The sequence below is a fragment of the Zootoca vivipara genome, chromosome 7, assembly GCF_965207765.1.
Source record: "Zootoca vivipara chromosome 7, rZooViv2.hap1.1, whole genome shotgun sequence".
NCBI lineage: Eukaryota > Metazoa > Chordata > Lepidosauria > Squamata > Lacertidae > Zootoca > Zootoca vivipara.
In genome coordinates this window covers 48,461,347-48,485,556 of record NC_142590.1, presented here as the reverse complement: position 1 = coordinate 48,485,556, position 24,210 = coordinate 48,461,347, and the positions used below count along the sequence as shown (strand labels likewise).

The following is a 24,210-nucleotide window of genomic DNA, read 5'->3' as shown; positions in this document are numbered from 1 at the left end:
GGGCTCTAATGTTTCAACAGAGCTTTCATGAGGGATCAGATTCACTAAATCAGTGTATTTCATCCCCACAAGTCACAGAAGGATTCCAAGGTCAGCATGGCTGCCCCTCCACCCATCTAGAGATGTGGGCCATAAGTTCACCCTCTGTGCGATTAGAGTTGGGCAAGGGGAGAGTGGAGACCAGCCCTTTAACCCTGCAGGTCATGGCCTGGGGATTTTGCAGTGTGCAAAGACTGAAAGCAAGATGAGGTTCAAACTGTTTCAGAGGCTAGGGCTTCTCCAGGTCAAGAAAGCACAACCCTATCACCATCCTCTAAACTCTTGTTGGATTGGCAGCAGTGGCTCAGCTGCAGTGTCTGTGAAGCCCCGACTTTGCCACCACCAGGGGCATAGCCAGGCACCCGGGGCGGCAAATTGACATGCCCCCGGGGGGACGCGGCATCGCTACGTAATGACGCATGCATTGCTACTTAACGATGCATGCATCGCTACGTAGAGGGGGATTGCACCCCCCCCCGTGAATTCAAAACGGAGCCTGGGCGCTCCGTTTAGAAATCGCGGGGGGGGGATCCCCCTCTACCTAGCACGCATGTGCAGCGGGATGCTGCACATGTGTGAATCACGCCACCCCGGGACTTCTAAACAGAGCCTAAACGGAGCGTCCAGGCTCCAGGTAGATAGCTCCGTTTAGGCTCCGTTTAGAAGTTGCGGGGGGGGGGCGTCCAGGCTCTAGGTAGACAGCCCACTGGCGCAGCATGCCCGCCGCACCAGTGGGCTATCTGCCTGGAGCCTGGGTGCCCCGTTTAGGCTCTGTTTTGAAGTCACGGTGTGTGTGTGTGTGTGTGCAATCCCCTCTACGTTGTACGCATGCGCAGCATCCCGCTGCACATGCATGCTAGGTAGAGGGGGATCGCCCCCCCCACGACTTCTAAATGGAGCATCCAGGCTCAGGCCCTGTTGCCACCCCCCCTCCAGCAGGCACCCGCGCAGCGCCCAATCACTCGGCAGGCAGCTCTCTCTTTTTTTGCTTTCCTCCCGAGGATGCCGTGCAGAGGCGATGGGCGGGGGCGCGGTCCCAAGTGACACCCCCTCCAAAGCGGTGCCCGGGGCGGACCCCCCCGCCCCCCGCTTACTCCACCCCTGGCCACAACCTTGTCCTGCCTTGGTCCCATCCAAGTAAGCAAAGGTGACACCATCCTAACACACATGCTGCTAGCGTGTTAGGGGCTGACCTAGTGAGGAACCTTCTCACATAGACTCCCTGCCTGATTTAGAGCCCTGGAAACTCCAGCTTCTAAGTCCTGTGGGGATCCTGTGTGAGTGCGGCAGGTTGCATAATATGGCCACAATTTTAGATGACTTCGAAGTGCATTAGAAACATTCAAGGGAGATACAGGTCTGTGGCAAATTAATCCGGGGCATGTTTATTCTTAAGTCTCACTGCACTTACTGTGAATGAGGTCAAACAAGCAGCGACTGAAACCAGTCAAGATAGAGGTAGGGGGGGGGGGGTTAGATGGTCCTAATGCTCTAGATGGGGGCTGCCTTACCTGTGATAGACAGAGTAGCAATTGCTCCATCAGATCAGGGCCAGAGCCTATGGTTGTTCTCACAGCCTCCTTTGCTTTTTGGCAGGCAGGTGTCAAGGGTTATCAGGAAGGAGCTACTTTCCCGCCATGCCTGCTACTACACAGCTTTACGTTAAGAGATGGCAACATTGGATATATCCGTTTACGAAGGCTGTGCCTTTTTGATGGAGTAGTGATGAATTTGCATTCATCCAAATTGGCGTAACTTCTGAGATTGACTGCTGTAATGCGTTCTATACAAGGCCTGCCTCCTGTCAGATTTTGGGGTGCAGAAACATATTCAGATTGATTGTCTGCAGCTGTACTGGCTGCCAACTAGGTTCTGAGCCCAAATCATGGTTCTGGTTCTTAACTTTTCAAGTCCTTTGTGGCCTGGCCTGAAATGCACATCTTAGAAACCGATGACCCCTACAGCTCTTTAGGCTCTGCAGGACCTTTATGACAAATTGCCTCAAGGCTCTGGAATAACCTCTCAGAAAAGGGTCATCAGTTGTTTCTTAGTTGTTTCTCCCTGTTGGCTTTTCTGAAAAGATGAAGGGTTATCTTTCCCAAAAAGCCTTTGACTCTAAAGCTTTGTATTGCTGCTGCTGCTGAAGTTTTCTGGCTTAAAAGAAAACACGAATGGGAAATTTTGGTTTATGTTTTCACTGTGTTTCTATGGTTTGGGTTATTATTGTACATCTCTTCAGGCCTGGGAAAGGTAATGAGGGGCAGTGTGGTGTAATGGTTAGAGTGTTGGACTAGGTAAGGTAAAAAAAGGGTAAAGGACCCCTGGATGGTTAAGTCCAGTCAATGGTGACTATGGGGTGCGGCGCTCAACTTACTTTCAGGCCGAGGGAGCTGGCATTTGTCCACAGACAACTTCCCGGGTCATGTGGCCAGCATGACTAAACCGCTTCTGGTGCGATGGAACACTGTGATGGAAACCAGAGCACACGGAAAAGCTGTTTACGTTCCCGCCACTACTTGCACTGGTGTGCTTTCGAACTGCTAGGTTGGCAGGAGCTGGGACAGAGCAATGGGAGCTCACCCAGTCGCAGGGATTCGAACCACCAACCTTCTGATCAGCAAGCCCAAGAGGCTCAGTGGTTTAGACCACAGCGCCACCCACATCTATGGCCTGGCAGACCAGGGTTCAAATCCCTACTCAACCAGGCATTGATGGGATGGCTGCAGAAATGGCATGAAGATTCTACTAGTTCTTGGTGAATCCCAGGGGTGCACTGCACGGATGAGGAAGGATCACAGACCCAATAATTCTAGCCTCTAATGTAAAGGAGGAATGCTATAGTTAGTATTTTTGTGTTGCTTAATTCAAGTCTGCAACATGCCCTGCCCATTTCTGCAGTTAGCACATACTACCAGCTTCAGCACACAGCAAGAGACTCCCTGCTTGTCAGGATGACTGATGGAGGAGCAACTGGCTTCCTGCTGTCCACACAGGACCATCGATCCCAAAGGGGGAAAGTACTTGGCTTTTCCACAGGCGCTTCCCGCCCTTAAATTCCAACATATTCCCTTCTGCCGCTCTCCACTTTGCTCGCTTCATCCCTCCTTAATTAATCTTCCTTCCCAGGACTCGTTTCCATGTGGCACAGCAGAGCATCGCTGCCACCTCTATTTACGGCGACACCACAGCTGTGTCTGAAGCTGCAATTGGGATGGCAGCTCTGTCATGGGATAAGCTGGGTAATGGCAGAACATCTCCATCATTTCAAGAGGGGCAACGTGGCCCAGAGTAACCCACACCTTGTACCATCCCTGGCAGACAAGACTGGCGCTGCATTCTTGCAGACCCTGCGAGTCAGCTCTGTGTGAGATCATGCGCAACCACTCTATCCTTACGAGAGTTATTGCTTGGTTTCATTTCATAACTCCTCCTTAGGAAGCGGTTTCAACCGGAATATAGTTGGGAGACAATTAACTTTAGAGTGAGACTCTTGCGCGATTGAAAATGCAACTTCAGAAAGTGCCCTTTGTAGCGAGCTGAGGTCTTCCTTGAAACAGTACCAGAGTAAAGAGCTTGGGCCGAGGGGAGGCAGCCTCATTAACTGGGAAATCCTTGAGAGAGTAATAAGCACAGCCTCCATCATCTTTCAAGTTGTTTGGTCTCTCTCACTACAAGGGCAAGGAGGGGGAGGCTGAGATCCCAGTGAGCCCGCAGTGGGCCTGACAAATCTCCCAATCTAGGCTTCTTTCTCTCCGACACAGCAGACTCTGGATGAAAGCAGATGGATTTTTCATTCCATGGCATTCTGGGTTGTGCGTTTGTGAGGGTGATTAAGGAGGAGATAGAGAGCCGTGGGTGCCGTGCCTTCGATGTTGCGCTCTCCCAACAGCTGTAAACCAGACACCCGGATTCTGATTGATTTTCTTCTAATGCAAAGCAAATATGAAAGGGGGCAGAAGCCTAATTTCAGCGCCAGTTTTGAGCATCAGCCTTAACAAGCCTTTAAATAGGATTAAAGCATTTCTCTGATGACTCTCAGGTTTCCCTCTTGGATCTTCTTCAAGGAATATTAATCCCCCTCCATTGCACAGGGCAGCTTGTGCTGCCAAGGCAGAAAATGCAGCATAACATTTCTTCCTTAATGCTTTATTGCCATCGCTACCCCCCAAGCCCCATAGAACTCCACAACATCATGGAGGGGGTTAACAGTGAGGTTAAACTATGCATATTTCATTTCTGAAAGTCAATGGATTTGAGTGACTCGTGTGGCTTCCAATTAATAGATGCATAGATAAGACTGCCTCGCTATCTAGAAGAATATTTTTGGTGCTCTGAATGTATTTGGTGATCCCAATGAATCACCGGATTCTGACTCTCCCGGAAGAGTCGATACACTTCTTGAAAGGTGTTCAAGATAAAATGAGAGAATTGGTGTGATGTAGTAGATCAGTGATGGCCAAACCTGGCCCTCCGGCTGTTTTGGGACTACAACTCCCACCACCCCTAGCTAACAGGACCAGTGGTCAGGGATGATAGGAATTGTACTGTAGTCCCAAAACAGCCAGAGGGCCGAGTTTGGCCATCAATGTAGTAGATGGTGTGCTGGACTTTGGCTGGGAAGAGTTGAGTTCAAATTCCTGCTGAGAAGCCTGGGGTAGCCTTGGGCCAGTCACATTGTGTCAGGCTAATCTCCTTCACATGATAAAAAAATTCTGAAGAAGTATGCATGCACACGAAAGCTCATACCAATAACAAACTTAGTTGGTCTCTAAGGTGCTACTGAAAGGAATTTTTTTTATTTTGTTTCGACTACGCCAGACCAACACTGCTACCTACCTGTAACTACCCCTTCACATGGTTGTTGTGAAGATAGAATATTCCATGTTTTCATGGATAGAGTTCACTTAGGTACAAGTGGCACGAATAGAATGGCCATCAATTTATTAAATAAGGGAACAATCTCAACTCCTCACCCACCCAGCCCAGCCCAGCAGAGGGTGAGGGGCAAGCAGATTGCTGCCCCAGCCTGGAGGGGTTGAAAAAAATCAGGCCTGGTTTGAGTGCAATTCTATCATATGGTGGCCGTGGGATGCCTCAGCCCTAACCCAGAAAGTCCCTTTGATGGGTTACTGGCAGGATTTCCACTGGTAGCACTTCTAGTTTCCTAGGCAGAAGTGGGGTTCAGTGCTGAAAGAGTGACCCTGGCATCCCTTCCTAGGTGGGGGCCACTGGGAGGCTGATGGAGGCCAGCTCTTTCAGTCTGCAGACATCATCAAAAAGAGCAAATTATAACACATTGCAAGCTCCATGTGGGAGTAAACATAAAACTCAAGATAGAACAGAGTTTTGGATTAAGTCTTTACCAAATCAAAAGTAAAAATAGGGGAGATAATGTGTTAGAATGAACCTCCTCCACAATCACTTGAAATGACACAAGCAAATGATGGTATTTATGAAGGGCAATAAATAATTGTATTAGGGGAATGACTTCCCATCTCACCTATGTGCACCCAATGCCATCCTAAGATCTGCTCCAGAGGTTTGGGGGAACCCCAAGAATGGATTTTAAAGGTAATTTGGTGGGAGGAGAAGGAGAACATCACATTGCACAAGACGAAATTCTTGCACTGATGTAACCAGTGACTTAGTCCTACATTGTATTCCTCCCAATCCCAGAGTGTGCTAAGAAATTGCTTTTGCTCTTGTTTATTATGATTGTATATTAATAGTAATAGAACTGGCCTATATACTGTGTGAGCAATTGCGAAATCTGGGTCGTATGTCACAGATTTGTCTGATATATTTTAGGGGAAACATTCGCTACATCATAGGTTCCCTGTTTTGTACCAGCTGAGGAGCAGTCCCATAATTCTTCCTCCTCCCATCTGTATCTTTGAATTCCCAGCTGTTGATGGATGGCTACTTTGCTTTAGTAAGTGGCAAATAAATTAATATTACATTTTGCTGCTGCTTTTGTTACTGGATCAGGTGAAATTGGGAGCTCTGTCTGGATCTGTTCACCCTGGCTTCACTTTTCAAAGAGAAAAGAAGACCTGTGACTTCCCCCCTTCCCCTCCTGTTGGCTGAAGATTGCTTTTATTTTGCTTAGATGTACAAGACTGGTGTTCCTTTCTCCTTAGTCATATACGGATTGCTTTACCCTCAAAAAAACCCCTCCCTCAAGTTACGGTATATGCATATACACTCCAGTATATCTTGTAGAAGTGTTAATTTATGCAGCGCTAAATCAAGCACAAATTAATGTTAAGCATGTGGTATTAACCGTCTCTCCCCTCGTTAGACTACAGTTATTACCTGGTAGAACTTCATTTATCTCTTGCAATTTGCATAGCTAGCTGCCCTTTATCAAGTTAGCCCATTGATCATTCTGGCCCTCTATGTCTACATAGACATTGACTGGTAGCAGCTCTTCACTGTTACAGACAGGAGGCTTCCACAGGGCTTGAAGAAGGGGCAAAGCAGGTGATCTTACCACTGAGCTCTAGCCCATTTCCAATTACTTCTTGCTGCCTTTCCCAGGTGCCTTTTGCAGCTTCAACACAGGGAGAAATCCAGCAGCTCCTTCTTGGTGCAGTAATGAAGGGACATGTAGAAGCCTACAAAATCCACTTTTCCCACTTGAAGTTCTGACTTAGCACAGCAATAAACCTGGCATTGCTATCACCTCTGTTTCCATCTGAAGCTGGCATTCCCGCACTGTTTCTTTACTCCCTGTGGGACTAAATGGCAGGACTCGGTTGCAGTTATGAGAGTACTCCTAGCCAAGTGGAAACATGGAGCTCTGTCACATGTGGGACACATGCACAAGCAGAGAACAATTGACTTTGACTTCCCAGCAACACATCATTGTCAACATCAAAATTTCTATTTTGATGTTTCTTCAACCTAGGACTAATCCAAAACTAATATAAAGTTGGTGCCTGGTGGTTCTCACTGGGGAGAGTGTCCACAGGTGGCAGGGCAGCCACTACTGAAAATGCCCTCTCTTTTGTCACAACCCTCTGAATCTCCCTCAGAGCGGATACCCAGAGGCACTGGTGCCATCTCCAGAGGGGCCCTGGGTGTCTGGGCACACACAATTTTTCTACTGTGGTTGCCCGGCCTCTGCCTGCCACCACCACTGCCTTACCTTCTGCTCTCTGGGGCTGTGGCAGTGACTGAGCCGGGGCCTCTGCCTCCACCATCTCCACGGGACGTGGGCATCCATGTTCCACTGCCCCACCCCCACTGCCGCTGCAAAAGCATGTTCCCAACAGAGGCCCCTTGGCAGAGGCCCTGGCCCAGTCACCACTATGGCACTCGAGAGTGGCAGCAGTGGACAGAGGTCAAGCAGTGTGTGCCGCTGGGCACCCACAGTCTGGGCCCCAAGGTGGCTCCTCTACCTGGAGAAGGGTCTCAGATGTTGATCTAAGGGTATGGACAGGTTCCTGTCAACAGAGGCATTCCATTAAGTATTGGGACATTAATTTGAGATGTGTCTTTCCCCACGCATTAGACACTACTGTAAGACAACTTAAGTATAAATGTTAGGTGAGACTGGCATCAAATGGATTGACCAGCTGTAGTGCTTTTGCCCATTGCATTTTGTACCAAATTTTACAAAAGAAGGCAACTCTGGCAGCTGGGTCTTAGCTTATTTTCTTTCTTACACATGGAACCATGAGATGTTTTTTGGGGGGAAATGACAGGGAGAGAATATCCAGAGTGAATAATGAAGCAATTAAAAAGTCTAGCAAAGTTGAAGCCCTTTGGAAATGTGGAAAGTAACTGGAGAGAATTAAAACAGCCTTTCTCCTGCAGTTGGTGACAGAGAACAGAAGATCATCACAAGGTACTTTGTTTATGACAAAAGCTGATGTCTTCGATGGGCTTAATTGTCTGGAGTTAACCTAGGAGATGGAGGCAATTATGCACCTTGTATTACAGAGGGTTGAGCACAACTGCATGGAAGGTGGAAACAAATTATACTGGAGAGACATTTTTAGCCATGTCATCATATTTAGGGTGACTTTCTCACCCTTTGTAAAGTGCAAAGGCGAGAGGAAAGTGGAGGGAAAAGTTTTGAAGCAGGAAGTGCTGATAGCGTAGGGGGTTGCAAACACAGTTACGAGTCTGAGAAAATTAAAGAGCTCATTAGAGGCTCCTCGTGTTATTGCATAGTTCTTATGAGAAGTGCAGAGCAAAAGTTCCTCTCATGCGGTGCTTCCAAGGCAGGCCTTAATGCAACATGATTGTACCTACAACAGGAGATTGGGAGTTGGGCAATGTCCAGCAACTTGGGCTGTGTGTGCAACCCCCTCAAATATTTTATTGGGGACCTCAGCCCCTAGGAGTCAAGGGTGATATATGTGTTGAGCAGTTCTATGCACACTTACAGAGGAAGCAAGCCCCATGGAAGTAAGAGAGATTTATGTTTGAGTAAATTTGCAAAGGATTGGGTTGCAATCAATCACCAGCACATTATAGTGATGAATTATGTTCCACTGAAATGGATTAAGGCTTTCTTTTGCAAATAGCGTTCTACGTATTGAAATGCACAGGCAGTCAGAATGACCACAAACCGCAACACAAAGAGAAAATGGGCTGGCTCTCCCTTGCAGTAGAGTTTATTTTTTTCTCATCACATTATATAGTTTGCTGATAATGGTCATGATTCCTCCCTGACAAAAGCTCATTCTCTTTGGCAGCTGCATGGCACAATTTCCTTATTCTGTTTTCTCCATGCTGGGAAAGAATCCTGAATTTCAACCTGGCCTGCAGGGTTCAAGGGGCACAGGAGCCCTGCCATTGAAAAGATGGCAAGCCTATTTGCAGCATGCTGGTGCTTTGAAGAGGAATCATTTTGTTTATATTCCACCCCCTGAGAAGTTGAGAGCAGGCACTTTAGTTTCACAACATGCTTGCGTGAAGTAGTTTGTGCCGGCAAATGTTGCAGCATGGGGTGCTTCTCTTCAGGATTCTAGCCAGCTATGCCCTTTCCCAGGATAATCCATCCCACTCCCTGCTCCCTTTTCCATTCCTCCCTTCCAGCAGTTAATCAGTGTTCTGTGCCCACTGAGCATATTCAGCCTTTACTGAGCTGACTTTATCTCAACCCCACGCTCAAGGTTTTTCTAAAGGCTTTATTTTGGTGGGGGGGGGTAGTTCTGCAAACCTTAAGTTTCCTCTGGTCTGCCAATACCTTGTGGATGGTGTCAAGCATCCGCACTCTGAGAACATATCTGTGACATCTGGTAACTTGCTTGACACCACCCACCTCCAGATTTCAAGCCACTCCACACCACACTGAGTCTGGAAAGCAGTGTCTTAGTGCTTTTGCGGCAGTGAAGCATCGTTGTGAACAGTACGTGTATTTGTCTGGGAGGGAAAGCAGGAACAGAAAGGCAGAAATGGGAGGAGAGAGAGAATGAAAGGGCTGCAGTAAAATCACTCACACTCACACACATACACATACACACACACACACACATGGGGGGGAATTGAATGGTGGTGGGGAGAGATTGCTGGGAGATGCAGTGGAAAAGAGAGAAGGATAGTGACAGACAGGTGGCTTACTCCCAAGATAGAGATATACAGAAGAGAGCATGGGAGAGAAAAAAGAGGCAATGTGGAGAGTGTGCATCAGAGAAGGAGGGGCATTCACAAGAAAGATTCTTCCACTGTCCTGCGTTTAGGCTAGCAAGTAGGAGGAGTGTTTGGATGTTGGAATTTATGAGCCAAAACATTGGCTCCAGGCTCCCAGTCTGTTTCACAAACACAGGGTGAGATTCCCCTGCATGCTGAAACTTCCTTACAGATATCTTTTCAGATATTTTCCAATAATCCACATTGCAGATTTTTAGGGCTGAGCCAAAGAAGACTTGCCTCACGTTGTGTTGATTTTTTTCCCATGTGTTGAAGAGCTGCTTACTTTGTTGGAAGATTCAGGACAGCTCTTCACCGTTTTGGACAACAAGTGTAACAAGAAGCAACAGCGTGACTACCGGTATATGTAATAGTCCCGCTCTAGTCTGTCTTGGTCAGACCACACCTGGAATACTGTGTCTTATTCTGGGTGCCACAATTTAAGAAGGATATTGACAAGCTGGCAGAGGAGGGTGACCAAGGTGATCAAGGGTCTGGAAACTTAGCCTTATGGTTGAGGGAGTTCAATCAATCAATCAATCAAAACCTTTATTGGCATCATTTTCAAACATTTAAAATACATAGTCCAGTACAATCACGTCGCCAACTCATCAGTACAGTCACTTGCCAAAAGGGGGAGAAGGCCAGCAATCTATTTTACCTCTGTGGGTCTCCAATGGGGGCAGGATCCTGTAGTGTACTCGGCAGCAAAAGATCAAATAGAGGAACTTAGCTACAGTCTTCGTACACTCCTGGTCTCTCCCCTGTAATAGGAAGCGTATAACCTCTATCTCCAGTTTCCATTTTGGAATACGTAATTGGTCCAGGTATTGCTGGCGGATATCATCATACATTTTGCATTTAAGGACCATATGAGCTAAAGTTTCAACCAGATGGGCATCACATGGGCAGATCCTGTCTCCTTCTGCCGTCCCTGCGAACCTACCCCAGAGGAGGTGAGAAGGGTTAGCGTTGAACCTAGCTAGCGAGAAAGCCCTTCTTTCTTGTGGGTTAAACAGAAATTGTAAATAGCTGGAATTAGATTCCTGCACCCAAGAGAGTTGGAGATAAAGAGGGGAACATGTTTTTCTCGCAGCTAAAGTCAGTTCCTGGCGCTCTATGTCCTATAACCTAGTTTTTAACATGGCTTTGGCAATTGGAAAAGCCACAGCTCCTAGGAGGTCCTCTGAGAGCCCCAGTTGATGTATCTTAGTGTAGAACATTTGTAACCCTGGGGAGGGAAAAGGGTCTGACAGGACTTCACCAAGTAAGGAATCTTTATCTGCTGAAAAGCATATGTTTAGCCAACATAAAAGAAAACTCATCCAGGCAGCTGTCTCAAGCTTGTGTTGGCCTCCCTCTAGGCACAAGGCTGCATAAGGTACACAGCGTGGGACAGCAAAAGTCTTAAATACAAAGGCTGCCTGCACTCGCTCCACTTACTGGGTGAACCCTGACATCCAGATTGGAATTCCATAGAGCAATTGAGTTCTGACTTTAGCATTAAAAGCCTTAAGGGCAGAAGGGATGTGCTGGTTACCTTTTGTTGCAAAGAAGCGCGTTATGGCCTGCATAGACAGCTTGCTGGCGTTCACTGCCGCTGCACAGTGCGAAGACCACCAAAGCCTGTGATGGAAAGTGATCCCCAGATAGTTGAATTTGGGAACCTGTTGGATGTGTTTCCCACCAAAAACCCAACTATAGCTCTTACAAGAGTTCCTGAAAACCATTATTTTGGTTTTGTCGAAGTTCATGTTTATTTTCATTCTAGACAAGTAGTCGATGCAGGTATTTAGCAAACGCTTTAAGCCAATTCTTGTCCGTGAGAGCAGGATCATATCATCTGCATATAGAAGGATTGGGATTTTGGATGCATTGAGTTTTGGACTGTGCGCATCCACAAGTTTTAATAATGGGGCGAGGTCATTTAAGAAAAGGTTAAAAAGAGAGGGCGCGAGTACACAGCCCTGTTTCTCGCCTCGATTTATAACAACAGGGTCTGAAACCTCGTCCCCTAGGATTATTCTTATACGGCAGGTTAATTTGAGTAGAGCTTTTTGATCAAAAAAAGTAACCTAGGATCTAAGCCCAGTGATTCCAGTTTGGACCATAACATCCCCCTATCGACTGAGTAAAAACAGCCTTAAGGTCTAAAAAGGCCACATATAAGCCTTCTTTATGGTGCCTCGTGTACTTGGCGGCTAGATGGCATAACACGATACAGTTACGTAGGGTGGATTTCCCTGGCCTGAACCCTGCCTGCTCTGGGCCTATGATGTTATTCAGGTTAATTTGGATAATAGATATTTTGCATACAATTTCCCAATATTTGACAATAGGCTTATTGGTTGATAGTTGGACGGCAGCTTTTTATCCCCCTTCTTAAAGATTGGAATGATTATAGATTTCTGCCATGAATTGGGCATAATCCCAGTTCTATCCACCACCCTGAATAGTTCCGCTAGAACTGGGGCCCACCAGTCTGGCTTGGCTTTAATTAGTTCAGACGGGATGGCATCAGGCCCTGCGGCTTTGCCTAGTTTCATCTGAGAAATTAAGTTTACAACTTCAGTGCTGGAGACAGGGAGCCATGGTTGAGGGAGTTGGATATGTTTAGCCTGGAAAATAGGAGATTGAGAGGAGTCATCTTCAAACATCTAAAGGGCTGTCACATGGGAGATGGAGCAAGCTTGTTTTCTCCTGCTCTGGAGGATGGGATCTGAGCCAATGGATTTAAGAAAACAGATTCTGAATAACCTTCAGGAATAACTTTCTGATGGTAAGAGCTGTTTGACAATGGACTGGATTCCCTCAGAAAGTGGTGGACTTTCCTTCCTTGGAGGTTGTTAAGCAGAGGTTGGATGGTCATCTGCCATGGATGCTTTAGTTGAGATGCCTGCATTGCAAGGGGTTGGACCAGATGATCCCTGGGATCCCTTCCAACTCTACGATTTTATGATCCTAATGGAATATAAAAGCATAATGCATAATGAACAGAAACATTAAAATAATTATGATAAATTACATCATTAACAGTGTGACAAAAATGACATACACGTCAGCCTCTAAAACCCTAACAAAATGTGCTTCTTTCAAAGTGAATATTGAAATTAGGGAACATCCAGTACAGACCTGCACATTATTTGTTTAAAGAATGAAAATTGTTATGCACTAGTGCCTTTTTGAAATTTATGCCTTCCCACCCCCCAGATACAACTCAGCTGTGTTCTCTGTGTGCTTATTAAGTGAATTGATCAATTTAAGGTTGGATATCTACAAAAATCCACGGGGCATGTGTTGGCTTACATATGTGGCAGCATCATAGCCTGTGATTGCTACTGGGATTGTTTTGGGTGAACAAAAGGTGTTTCCTAGTTGTGTCAAGAGGAGACATCCAGGCTCCAGTAGTGGACAGCGCAGTGGGGCAAAGGCTCTCTTACCTGACCTCCCAGCAGACGAGTTGCTGCTTCTGGGAGGAGAAGGGCAGTGGTGAGGGCAAATGCACCAGTGGAGTCAATCTATTTCTGCTTGTGGTGTGTTTGCACCACACCATGCCAGTCACTGTCTAATCCTGGTAAGCAGCAGTGACTTGCCTGTCAGGTTAGGAGGCCAAGTTAGCATCTCTGTCACACTACACTGTACACTATTGCCAGGATCCTTAGCCTTAACCATCTAAATTTTCTTCCTCCAGTGACTTCAGCAATGAAGCTTTGTGGATGACTGTGCTTCTGTGGACTTTGAATCCTTGGAAAGCTGATGTCCCCAAAACTCACAACTTCTTTTTGCTCATTGTTTCTCTCATGAGCAATTTTGGGTTACATGCACAAATACCTGATCGAAAGATAATTCCGTAATCATAAAGTTCTAAAAACTAGGCTCTGTTGCCTTTTCAGCAACCCAGATCTATAGTCTCTAGCTGAGAAGGATATTGACATCCTTTGGTTTGCATTTCTGTCTGTCTATATGAGAAGCTGTCAGCATACAGCTTTTGTCAGAGTGCTAGAACCACCCGGGAGAGAAATGTGGGTGGGTTGGGCTGTTATTCACAAATGGCACTTTGATTGCTGTCTCATTTCTCCTATTTGTTGATGCAGTGAAGAGACTACATTGACATTCAGTTTCACTCTCATTTTCCATATCCCATTAACAACATTCACCAACGATACACTCCTGGCAGAAAGGCGTTGTGAACATTAGTTGTAGCCACCACTACCCAACAAAGATTGCCTGTTCTCTTCTTTTCTGGTGGCCACTGTGAGAACAGGATGCTGGACTAGATGGGCCAATGTAGAGCAACTTGGGGAGAGTTCCCTCTGACTCTTGTGGAAGCAGATTTCACAGAGGCATTATTCTGGAGATTGTCTCCAGTCACCAGTTGTAAGTCCTGGTCCCAGAGTACTTTGAAACCTTCCTTAGTCCTCACAATCTCCCTCTGAATCTAGTTGGGTCTTAATTTGGTTTCCTGATTTGGGCCTGATGCTTTAGAAAAGTAGAGGTTTTTAGTTTCCCTTTCTTTCTCGCCATCCCCTTCAAAACCCTCAAGGCCCTTGATTCCCTTATCTCTCCACACTTAGATCCCAATACACCCACACTCATGACCTTTTGCTTCTCTAGCTTCACAGGTCTCCTGTTCTCTCAAAAGAGATTATTATTTATAAAGTGCCTGGCTTTGTTGTTGTTTTGTTTTGCTATACACTTTTGTGAGTGTGGGGACAGTGAACCAAGGAGTTCCACTAAAGCTTTGAGGACTGAATATTCAGACCTTCAACATGCTATTGTTGTCTTTACTGGTGTATAACACAAAATATGTCTGTTGTCTTTGTCCATGGAGTTTTCTTGGCAGGTATACTGGAGTGGCTTGCCGGTTCCTGCTCCAGGTGGATCACGTTTAGTCAAAACTCTCCACTATGACCTGTCTGTCTTGGGTGGCCCTGCATGGCATAGCTCATAGCTTCTCTGAGTTATTCAAGCCCCTTCGCCACAAGGCAGTGATCCATGAAGGAGTAGTGATCCCAGTAGTGATGTATGGAAGTGAGAGCTGGACCATAAAGAATGCTAAACAAAATAAAAAAATTCCTTCCAGCAGCACCTTGGAAACCAACTAAGTTTGTCATTGGTATGAGCTTTCGTGTGCATGCACACTTCTTCAGATACCTGTATCTGAAGAATGCAGGGTATCTGAAGAAGTGTGCATGCACACAAAAGCTCATACCAATGGCAAACTTAGTTGGTCTCTAAGGTGCTGCTGGAAGGAATTTTTTTTATTTTGTTTCGACTACGTCAGACCAACATGGCTACCTACCTGCATAAAGAAGGCTGAACGCCAAAGAATTGGTGCTTTTGAATTATGGTGCTGGAGGAGACTCTTGAGAGTCCCAAGGACTGCAAGAAGATCAAACCTATCCATTCTGAAGGAAATTAGCCCTGAGTGTTCACTGGAAGGACAGATCCTGAAGCTGAGGCTCCAATACTTTGGCCACCTCATGAGAAGAGAAGACTCCCTGGAAAAGACCCTGATGTTGGGAAAGATTGAGGGCACAAGAAGAAGGGGACGACAGAGGGAGAGATGGTTGGACAGTGTTCTCAAAGCTACGAACATGAGTTTGACCAAGCTGCGGGAGGCAGTTGAAGAAAGGAGTGCCTGACGTGCTCTGGTCCTTGGGGTCACGAAGAGTTGGACATGACTAAACGACTAAACAACAACAACACAAAATATCTGGGTAGACAGGACTGAGAGCCTTCAATCAGGGCCGTCTTAAGCATGCCTGGTGCCCTGGTGTGATGGATCCCTCCGGCACCCCCCCCCGCCCCGTTTCCCGGTGGGCGCCCTGCACCATCCAGCCTGGCTGTCCCCTGTTGCGACGCCCCTGCACGCGGCGGAGGCAGCCCCAGGCCTGCATGCCTCCGGAGAGCGGCCTGAACAGCTGAGAGGCGTGCCTAAGGCGGCATCCGGTGTGCCTGGGGCGGCCTCAGCGGCGCCCCTGGTACCCCGGACCCGGGCCTAGAGGCGGCCCTGTCTTCAATAGACATTTTAAGTCTTCCCTTTGGGGTTGGAAGCTTCACTCTCTGACCCTTTCTGCTGCTTCCCCGTGGACCTGTCTCATACTCTCCTTGCTTCCTCTTCCTGCTTTTCTTCATCAGCTCTGAACTAGGTTCCCTTCCCATCCTTGCAGTGTGATGCAGCTGCAATCTGCTTAGTTCATGTGCAGAGAATCTTTTTTGTATTTTTGGCAGCCCTTGTATGACTTAGCCTGCCAATAGAGTATTATTTTATTTTGTGGGGGAGCCGGGGGCGGGATCGTTATCCAAGCCATGTCCTCCAGCAGAAAGTCATAACTGCTCAATGAATGGAGAGACTGGAGGAGGTTTTGTTCTATCCCAATGGGCTGTTTATTATTGCAGGAATGAGAGAAACTATGGAGGGAGGGAAGAGGGTGATGTATCAAGAACTCTCTGAGGAAACCAATACTGAGAGGAGAGTGGTATTTTAGGTAGCATCGAAAGGCCAGTGCTACTGTCTGAAGGACAAATGGTCCCCATTTGATTGGAATTATTATATTTCTAATTTCTGGTCTTTTGGTTTTCTTCTCTTTTCAGTTCCTTCTCTTGCTCTCATACTGTTCTGTTTTCAGTTCTGCTTCACTTCTTGTTCTTCTGCGTTAGGGTGAGCCGCATGTAAGGCAGCCAATTCCCTGCATGTTATTCTGTCTCATTTGGGACAAGAGGGGGTTTCTTTTTCTCTGTATGCTTCTCACGCTTAACGGGTCATTCAGGTAATTTGCGGTGGCCACCCACACAAATTCTACCATCTCTGCTCATCGTTGTCAAGCAATTGCAGCTTGTCACTGCAGGGCAGGACATCCTTCTCAACCACAGCTTTCTTGCAGCATCACAGCTAGAGGCTCATGGATTCCACATTTTTCAAAAAGAAGACTCTGCTTTTCCTATTTATAAATCACTTCTAAAGTACTATGTGCTTCAACACCACTTGCTGCAAACCAGAGCCCATGCGTGGAAACAAGTCTGGCAGGGCATTACTTGAGACTGCATATTCCGTCTTTGGAGACTTAGTTCACATCCATATTTTTGCGTGAGGACAAGTGTACAAAGTGTACAAGGTAGGACCAGCTGTCTGCATTGGACTTCAAAAAGTGCCAGGAAAGTGTCACACACACAAAAAGAAAAGGCTAGTGCAGCCGTGCCCTCCAGTCCCACCCTCCTTTTACACTCCTGCAGCCCAGGGAATTACAACAATAACTGACAGCTTCCCCAGAATTTCTCTGCCCCTCTGATTTCATTATCCATGAGTGTTAACAGTCCAAATAGAGTTTTTCTGCTTTCTTAATCACTGGTTGTCACTTCCTAAGACAAGGAGATAGATTATCCTTCTCAAGATGCCCCTAAATCTTCCGAGTGTTTAGAAAGAATTACAGTGGATGATTCACTCAGTAATTAGTACTCTCTGTAGCTTCCTGTACTGCAGCTTTTGGTTCTCCATGTTTTGCTGTAGTCAGGTACATATTCAGTGCCCTCTGCAATCCCACAAACACATCTTACCTGCTCACTGACAGCAACCGAGAGAAAACAATTCTATGGCTTCTTTATATCTCCCTTGTTACTGAACTACATGGTTGTGCTGACTCAAAGCAACTTTCTTCATTGCCCAAATGCAACAGCCTGACCTGCTGCAATCCCTGAAGTTGAGCCTGTCTCTAAAGCAATGAAATATTGTTTCCTGGAATGAGTATGCCAGTGAGTTAAAGCAAGCTCCCTCTGCACTCAGTCTGCATATCTCCTTACATTTAATTGGTGCTCTTGCGTGCTTTGAAGATAAGCTATTGAAAGAAACATTCAGAAAAGTTCTGGCTCTGAAACTGGAATGCTATTAAGCCCTTTCTAATCCTTCATTATCTCTGCTATTCATTGCTGACACTCTCTGCCATTAGGGCCCAATCCAAAGTTCATCCAAGTCAGCAAAAGATCCCACTAACTTTTATGGTAGCAGCTCATCTGAGATAGCTCAGATGGTAGAGCAGGAGATGCTTAATCTCAGGGTCATGGGTTCGATTTCCATATTGGGCAAAAAGAGTCCTACATCGCAGGGCATTGGACTAGATGGTCCTTGTAGTCCCTTCCAACCGTACAGTTCTGTGATCTTAAGTGCAGACTTTTCTGACTGCATTCAGCACCACAAGTGCTGGACAGCTCCCAGAATCTTGTCATCTTGAGGACTGTGGATTAATCAAATGGGGAAAGGGAGGGAAGTGATCTTGAAGGAACTGAAGCTATAAACTTTCAGACACATTGGGTGCTGGTATCAGAAACCCTGAGACAAATTCCTGTTATAGTAAAATGTATGACAAACTTTCCTATTCATAGAACACACAAAGTGTAATCCACCACCTGGCATGGAACGAATGTTTCATCTAAATTTAATTTAAATTTCTTAACTTATTTTTGCAGCATTTCCCCCCTCCCCTCTGTTCATATTACAAGAGTCCATTTGTAGATAGGGCATTATTTACATGTAGCGATGATGCATTCAGTATGGTCCAAATTGCACACACCATCTACACAGAAGACCACTCAGCCAGCACCAATCTCAGTTCCACATAAGTGCAGTCTACATAGGGCAGGAATAGTTTCAGTATGGAATTATTCTGTGATACATCGTTATTGCTCCTAAAAAGAAAACTCCACTATGACCATACTTTATTTACAAAAAGAAGTCAACAGAACATAAAATTGTTGTTTGCATTGTCTTCACTCCATAACATTCCCAGATGGAGGCAATTCAAGAATGGACTCAATAATGCAGAACAAACACTTTCGCAGGTGAATCCAATATATGAGCCCTTATTTAGTTCCTTTGTGCTATCAACCATTCATTCCCCCTTATATCTTTAGAAAAAGTCCTAAAAACTCCATAATCTCTCAGGGTGCAGGAGGTGGCTGCTCTTCAATGGGGAAGATAATTGATATAAATAAATCAATACCTTGGAGGACAAGGTGTTTACATGCCAACATTCTGGTCTACATTAAGAATAAATCAACATTCTGTCTACATTCAGAATAAATTGTTTTGTGAAACCTTTTTGTGGATTCAGGGTGAATATGTGTATGCTTAAAGTGGGGGAGGGAGAGGGGGCACACATGGGAGCCTTGCCCCCAATTCTCCTGTGTGTGCTGGCTCCACTTCAGACATTTCCACATTCAGTGCATTTGAGTAAACGTGCTTAGAATCTGCCCTTTGATCAGGAACCCTGATAACACAAGATCCCCAACTGTTGGGAGGATTCTAAGCACATTTGCCTGGATGTGCTTAGCATCTCCCCATGATATGTTTGTGCTGGATGTAGGAAGTGGAGCTGGAATGTGCAGGAATGTCGAGACGGGCTTGTGTGTGTGTCCCTCCCCACGTCAAGACCAGATGCATTCATCACAAATGCACAAATGGGGCTTAGACCTCCATAAAGTTGGGAACAACTTAGCTGAGCAAGAAACTCTTATTTGAATGTGCCTACAGAACTGGTTGCTACTACAAGAGAGTCGTTTTGAAGCTGTTTGTCAGTTTGACATGCAATTTTTCACAATGAGATCAAGGAGAATGTTTTCATCTAAGCTTGGATGTAGTTGGATACCATCTTGAATCATGATGGTGGACTGAACCTTTCAAAACTGCACTGATTTTTTTTTAGTTTATTAGAATTCCTGAGCAATGCCAAGTAGAAGACTGCTGTTCTACTATTGTATATTGGAACGTTGTTGTTTACTGTGCATTTGGACACTTATTAAGATATTGTAACTCAGTTTTATGTGATATTTTCTGAGATCAAGGAGCAGGTTTTTGTCTGCGTGTGGATACCATTGGACACCATTTTGAATAATGATAGCAAACTATACTCTAATTTTAACCATTGGGCTTGTTTGTTTGTTTGTTTGTTTGTTAGATTACTTGAACGGCTAGTTATATATATGTTGAGGTTTGCTGAAGCCCCTCCAGTTCCATTCTTTCATATTTGCACTGATATAACTTGTCATGTACATAGCTCAGGGATAACCAATGTGGCGCCCTCCAACTATTGTAGACAACCTCTCCCATCAATCACAACCAGCGCTGCCAATAGTCAAAGATGATGGGAGTTGAGGTATACCATATCTAGAAGGTGCCACATTGACTACCCTGATGTAGATCATCATATTTATACCAAGAGATAATATGGGCCACTGCCTGCATTGGAAAGGTTGAGTTCTGTGGAAAGGAAACACACACTTGGATGCTGTTGGTTTAGAATATAGTGAAGCATTATCATCCGAAACGTCAACAAAGAAAGGAATATGGCCAACATACAGAGATCTGTTAACCAAGCAAGAAGGAAAATTAAAACTTAAAGACTTTGATGAGATAAAGGAATATCTTCAGAGTTGGTTGCATCACAAGCAACTAAACAAAATCTTTAAACAAGACAATAAGAGAGGATTTACTTACACAGCTTCCGAATTCCAAAGGGATATTATAGACAATAATTCCAAACTGTTGAAGAAGGCCTATAATATACTTTTGGAATGGGAAACTAAAGACAAAGAAGTTAAATCGCTAATGATTAAGTGGGCACAGGACATAGGTCATAATATACAATTTGAAGATTGGATAAGGCTTTGGAAAGTGAATTTAAAATTTATGGACTGTATATTGCTGAAATAGAATTATATGAAGATGATGTATAGGTGGTATGTCACACCAAATAAATTGGCAAAAAATGTATAAAACAGAACAAAAGAATTGCTGGAGATGCAAAGAAGGGGAAGGCACATTTTATCATATGTGGTGGAATTGTAAGATTATTAAGAAATTTTGGGAAATGATTTATAATGAATTGAAAAAAGGTTAAAGTAACGTTTGTTAAAAAGCCAGAAGCTTTTTTGTTAGGTATTCTAGTACAAGATATTCTTAAAGAAAAACAGACATTGTTCATGTATGCTACAACAGCAGCAAGAATTCTAATAGCGCAAAATTGGAAGACCAGAGAAATACCATTTAAAGAACAATGGCAAGAAAAACTGATGAATTATGCAGAGTTAGCAAAGCGTAAAAAGGACAATAGCGATTTTGGAAAAGAATGGGAACCTTTTACAACATATTTACAGAAACAAAAAAAATGGACTCATTGGCAGGATTTAAATAAACATTCACAACTTTAATTACAAAGAACAAGAAGATTATATAAGTTGATAAATCATTATTATATATAACAGAATGTAACATTTGATGTAACAAACCAGAAATGGAAGCTGAGGGAAGTCAACAGAGAGGGGGGAAACTGAAAAATGAATGTTATTGATATTGGATATTTGTTATGAGAAAAAGGAAATACATAAATATTTTATATATATATAGTGTTGCCTTCTGCTAGGAACTACAACCAGGCACCCTCAGCAATGTGTGCTGAACTAAGTCACACCACTTATGTGGTGTGTCAAAGCATCTGACAGTATTGTCAGATTTTGGATTGGTGTCTCCCACCCAGGCTGGCCACTAGGCTATTCTAAGTAGAAAGGCTTCTGTTGTTTGGGCTAAATTGAATTGGATTATTATTATTATTATTATTATTATTATTATTATTATTATTATTAGTTTTGCTGTGTACTGGAAATTGTGTAATTCTTTCTCTCTCTTTTTTCATTTCAGAAATCTTCTGGATAAGGATACTTTCTCCAAATCTGACCCATGTATGTACATTTTCTATATAGGTTCACTGCTTTGTAATATAGTTTGGCTACAGGGCTTCTGTGATTAGCTGACAGAGGTTCTTGTAGAATCCATGCATTGCATTTCAAATGCATGGATTCTAACAGTGCTTAGATTTCCCCCCCTTCCCATGCTTAGAGATTACCTTTTTAAAAAAAAGTTTATAAATGCTTTAAATGAATGAATAAAAGACCACCCCCTTTGGGCATGATGAACAAGATTAAGTAGTTTAAATCCCATTGATTTTAACCTCTGTGACATAAATTTAGTTCTTCCATTGACATCAGTTGAAGTTGCTGGATGGTGTTCTGGATTCATTGACTCCTGGTTGGCAACATGGCTGTCTGTCTAGAACCTTAAAGAGGAGCACTCCACTTTGGTTGGTGGCTCCACTTGCAAAATGCCATTTTCTTTGAGATGTCCCTTAGGGGAACATAGACAGCATCCTTAGCAGCTCACCCAGATGAAGGAGGACAGGCAACAGATCCTGATCAAATCTTGGCGGGGCAGCAGCCTTTGCTGCCAGCCAGTGTGCTGGTGCCTTCGCAGCAGCTCTTCATTAAAACCTCATTAATCTTCTCTACATCTCCACCATGCTTTTGCTAATGGGGAGTATTTGAAAGGGAGCCAAATACATTAATGAAGGTATCATTATTGGCTAATTTAAACAGACACCCTTAAGATCTAGTTTTGATTTCTATAGTTCCTTTGCTAGACCATGAGAGACTGTGAGAAAAAGTGTTTGCATTTGCCATAATAGAATGTTGAGGCTGCTTTCTGATGGGCCTCTAAAAACAAGCAAATCCGTGAGCCAGAGGGTGAAAAATGGTTGAGGGGAGAGATGATCCACCCTTTCAGATGGGTAGAACCTTGGGCTGGTTCTACAGAAATCAGCTTCCACCTGTCCACATACCATGGGTCATATTTAATTAGCGCCTTAGGCTAACGAAAGTATCTTTCATCAGCAGACCGGGGGAGTGAAGCAGTTTTCACTGATCCCCCCCACCCTCTCCCATCCAGCAGATTTTGGGGTTACGTGGGGATATCACAGGGGGAAAGGGAGACCAACAAAAAGTGCCCCCCTCACTGTTCCACGGACGAAACCCTACACTGGATCTTCCATCACTGCAAAGGGCATCATTGGATACAGCCCCATGTCTAGAACCGAGTGAACCTGCTTTTGTCTTTTTGACTCTGATAGGTTTTTTTGTGCACAATGCTATCCGTTGTGCAGAAAAATGCATTGGTGCTGGTTTTCTACACAGTTGTCAATGTGGTAGAAAGGGGGGAAAGAGAGATAACAGATCCCAACTGTCAAAGCTTTGGGATCCCCCTCCCCATCACCAATGGGGAATCAGGGTATAGTTAAGTTTGCTGGGTTCCTGTTTTTGCAGAAGCTTTGGGTAACACAGACTATGCTGTATGATACCACTGCCTTCACTCTGCCAGTGACTGAGCTGAGCTGTTTTCCCTTTGCAGTGTGTGTGCTGTATACTCAGGGCATAGAGACCAAGCAGTGGAGAGAGGTATGTATCTGCATTTATTTTCATTTTTGACTGGAACAGGTCTGGTCTTAGGAAGATGTTGGGTGATCAAAATCTGCATTTAATTCCACTTTTCTGCCTCTGATGCCTTGGGCAGGATTTGCAAATGATTACCCTGCTTTGTACCTCAATTTTCTCCCCTTTATGCTTCATCTTCTGAAATGCAGGCTTGGTGAGGCCGGCCCATATTACTACCTGCACAACTATCCCCTTTATGACATGGAAGACCACTAAGGGTCTGTATGAAGGTAAAGGGACACCTGACCATTAGGTCCAGTCGTGACTGACTCTGGGGTTGCTGCGCTCATCTCGTGTTACTGGCCGAGGGCGCTGGCATACAGCTTCCAGGTCACGTGGCCAGCATGACAAAGCTGCTTCTGGAGAACCAGAGCAGCACACAGGAACATAGATATCGTATATTATTAGTATGTGTGGTGCAGGTGACATTCCAACTCTAACCAACTGAGCTTTCGAGGATGCTGTGCTATCCAGGTTGCTGTGAGCATATACTGTAAGTGGAGCCTTTGATGGCTGCAAACAACAAGTAGCCAAAAGCCAGAGAGAGATAAAAATAAAAGGCAAATGAATACAGCTTGCTTCCTGAGTACCCTTACAAGCACATCCTGCTATAGTTATTGGGCCGTTGACTTGGCTGATGTGAGTGCATGAGATAGCAACTCTATTCTGCCAGCATTATCCACTTAGTGTAACTGAGCAAGTTTCAAGCCCTTAAAGATGCTTGATGAACTATTCCCCTCTTCCTCTCATCCCAGCTAGCTTATGGGAGAGCTTGCTGTTGATTCTCCTTTATTTCTTGGGGACTTTCGATGCTATTAACCATAGTATCCTTCTGAAGCGGTTATATTGGAGGTGGGTGGTACTGCTTTGTGATTATTCTGGCACCTCTTAGATGGGTGACTCCATAAAGCAGTGCTGGAGGAATATTATTCAGCCCCTTGCTATTGAACATCTGCATGGAACCATGGAGTGGGGTCACCCAGAGTTTTGGAGTGCATTGTCATCAATATGCTGGTGGCACGCAGCTCTGCTTCTCCTTTTCGTTGCCAGCAGCTGTTTTGGTGGTTGCACTGAACTGGTGCCTGCCTGAGATAATGGACTGGATGAGAGCCAGTAAACTGAAGCTCAATCCAAATAAGGCAGAGATACTGTTAGTGGGCAGTTCTGCTGTCTGGGTAAGTGGCATTCTACCAGCTCTGGGTGGGGGTCTCACTC

General features: G+C 45.0%; 1 protein-coding gene across 1 annotated transcript in view; it reads left to right on the top strand.

The window, feature by feature from the left end:
* LOC118088691 (copine-5) overlaps positions 1-24,210 on the top strand; it is a 133,057-nt gene that overhangs the window by 19,160 nt on the left and 89,687 nt on the right. The window contains exons 2-3 of the mRNA XM_060276994.2: positions 21,374-21,414; positions 22,913-22,959. Of these exons, the coding sequence (XP_060132977.2) occupies positions 21,374-21,414; positions 22,913-22,959 (88 nt within the window). The remainder of the gene's footprint in view (positions 1-21,373; positions 21,415-22,912; positions 22,960-24,210) is intronic.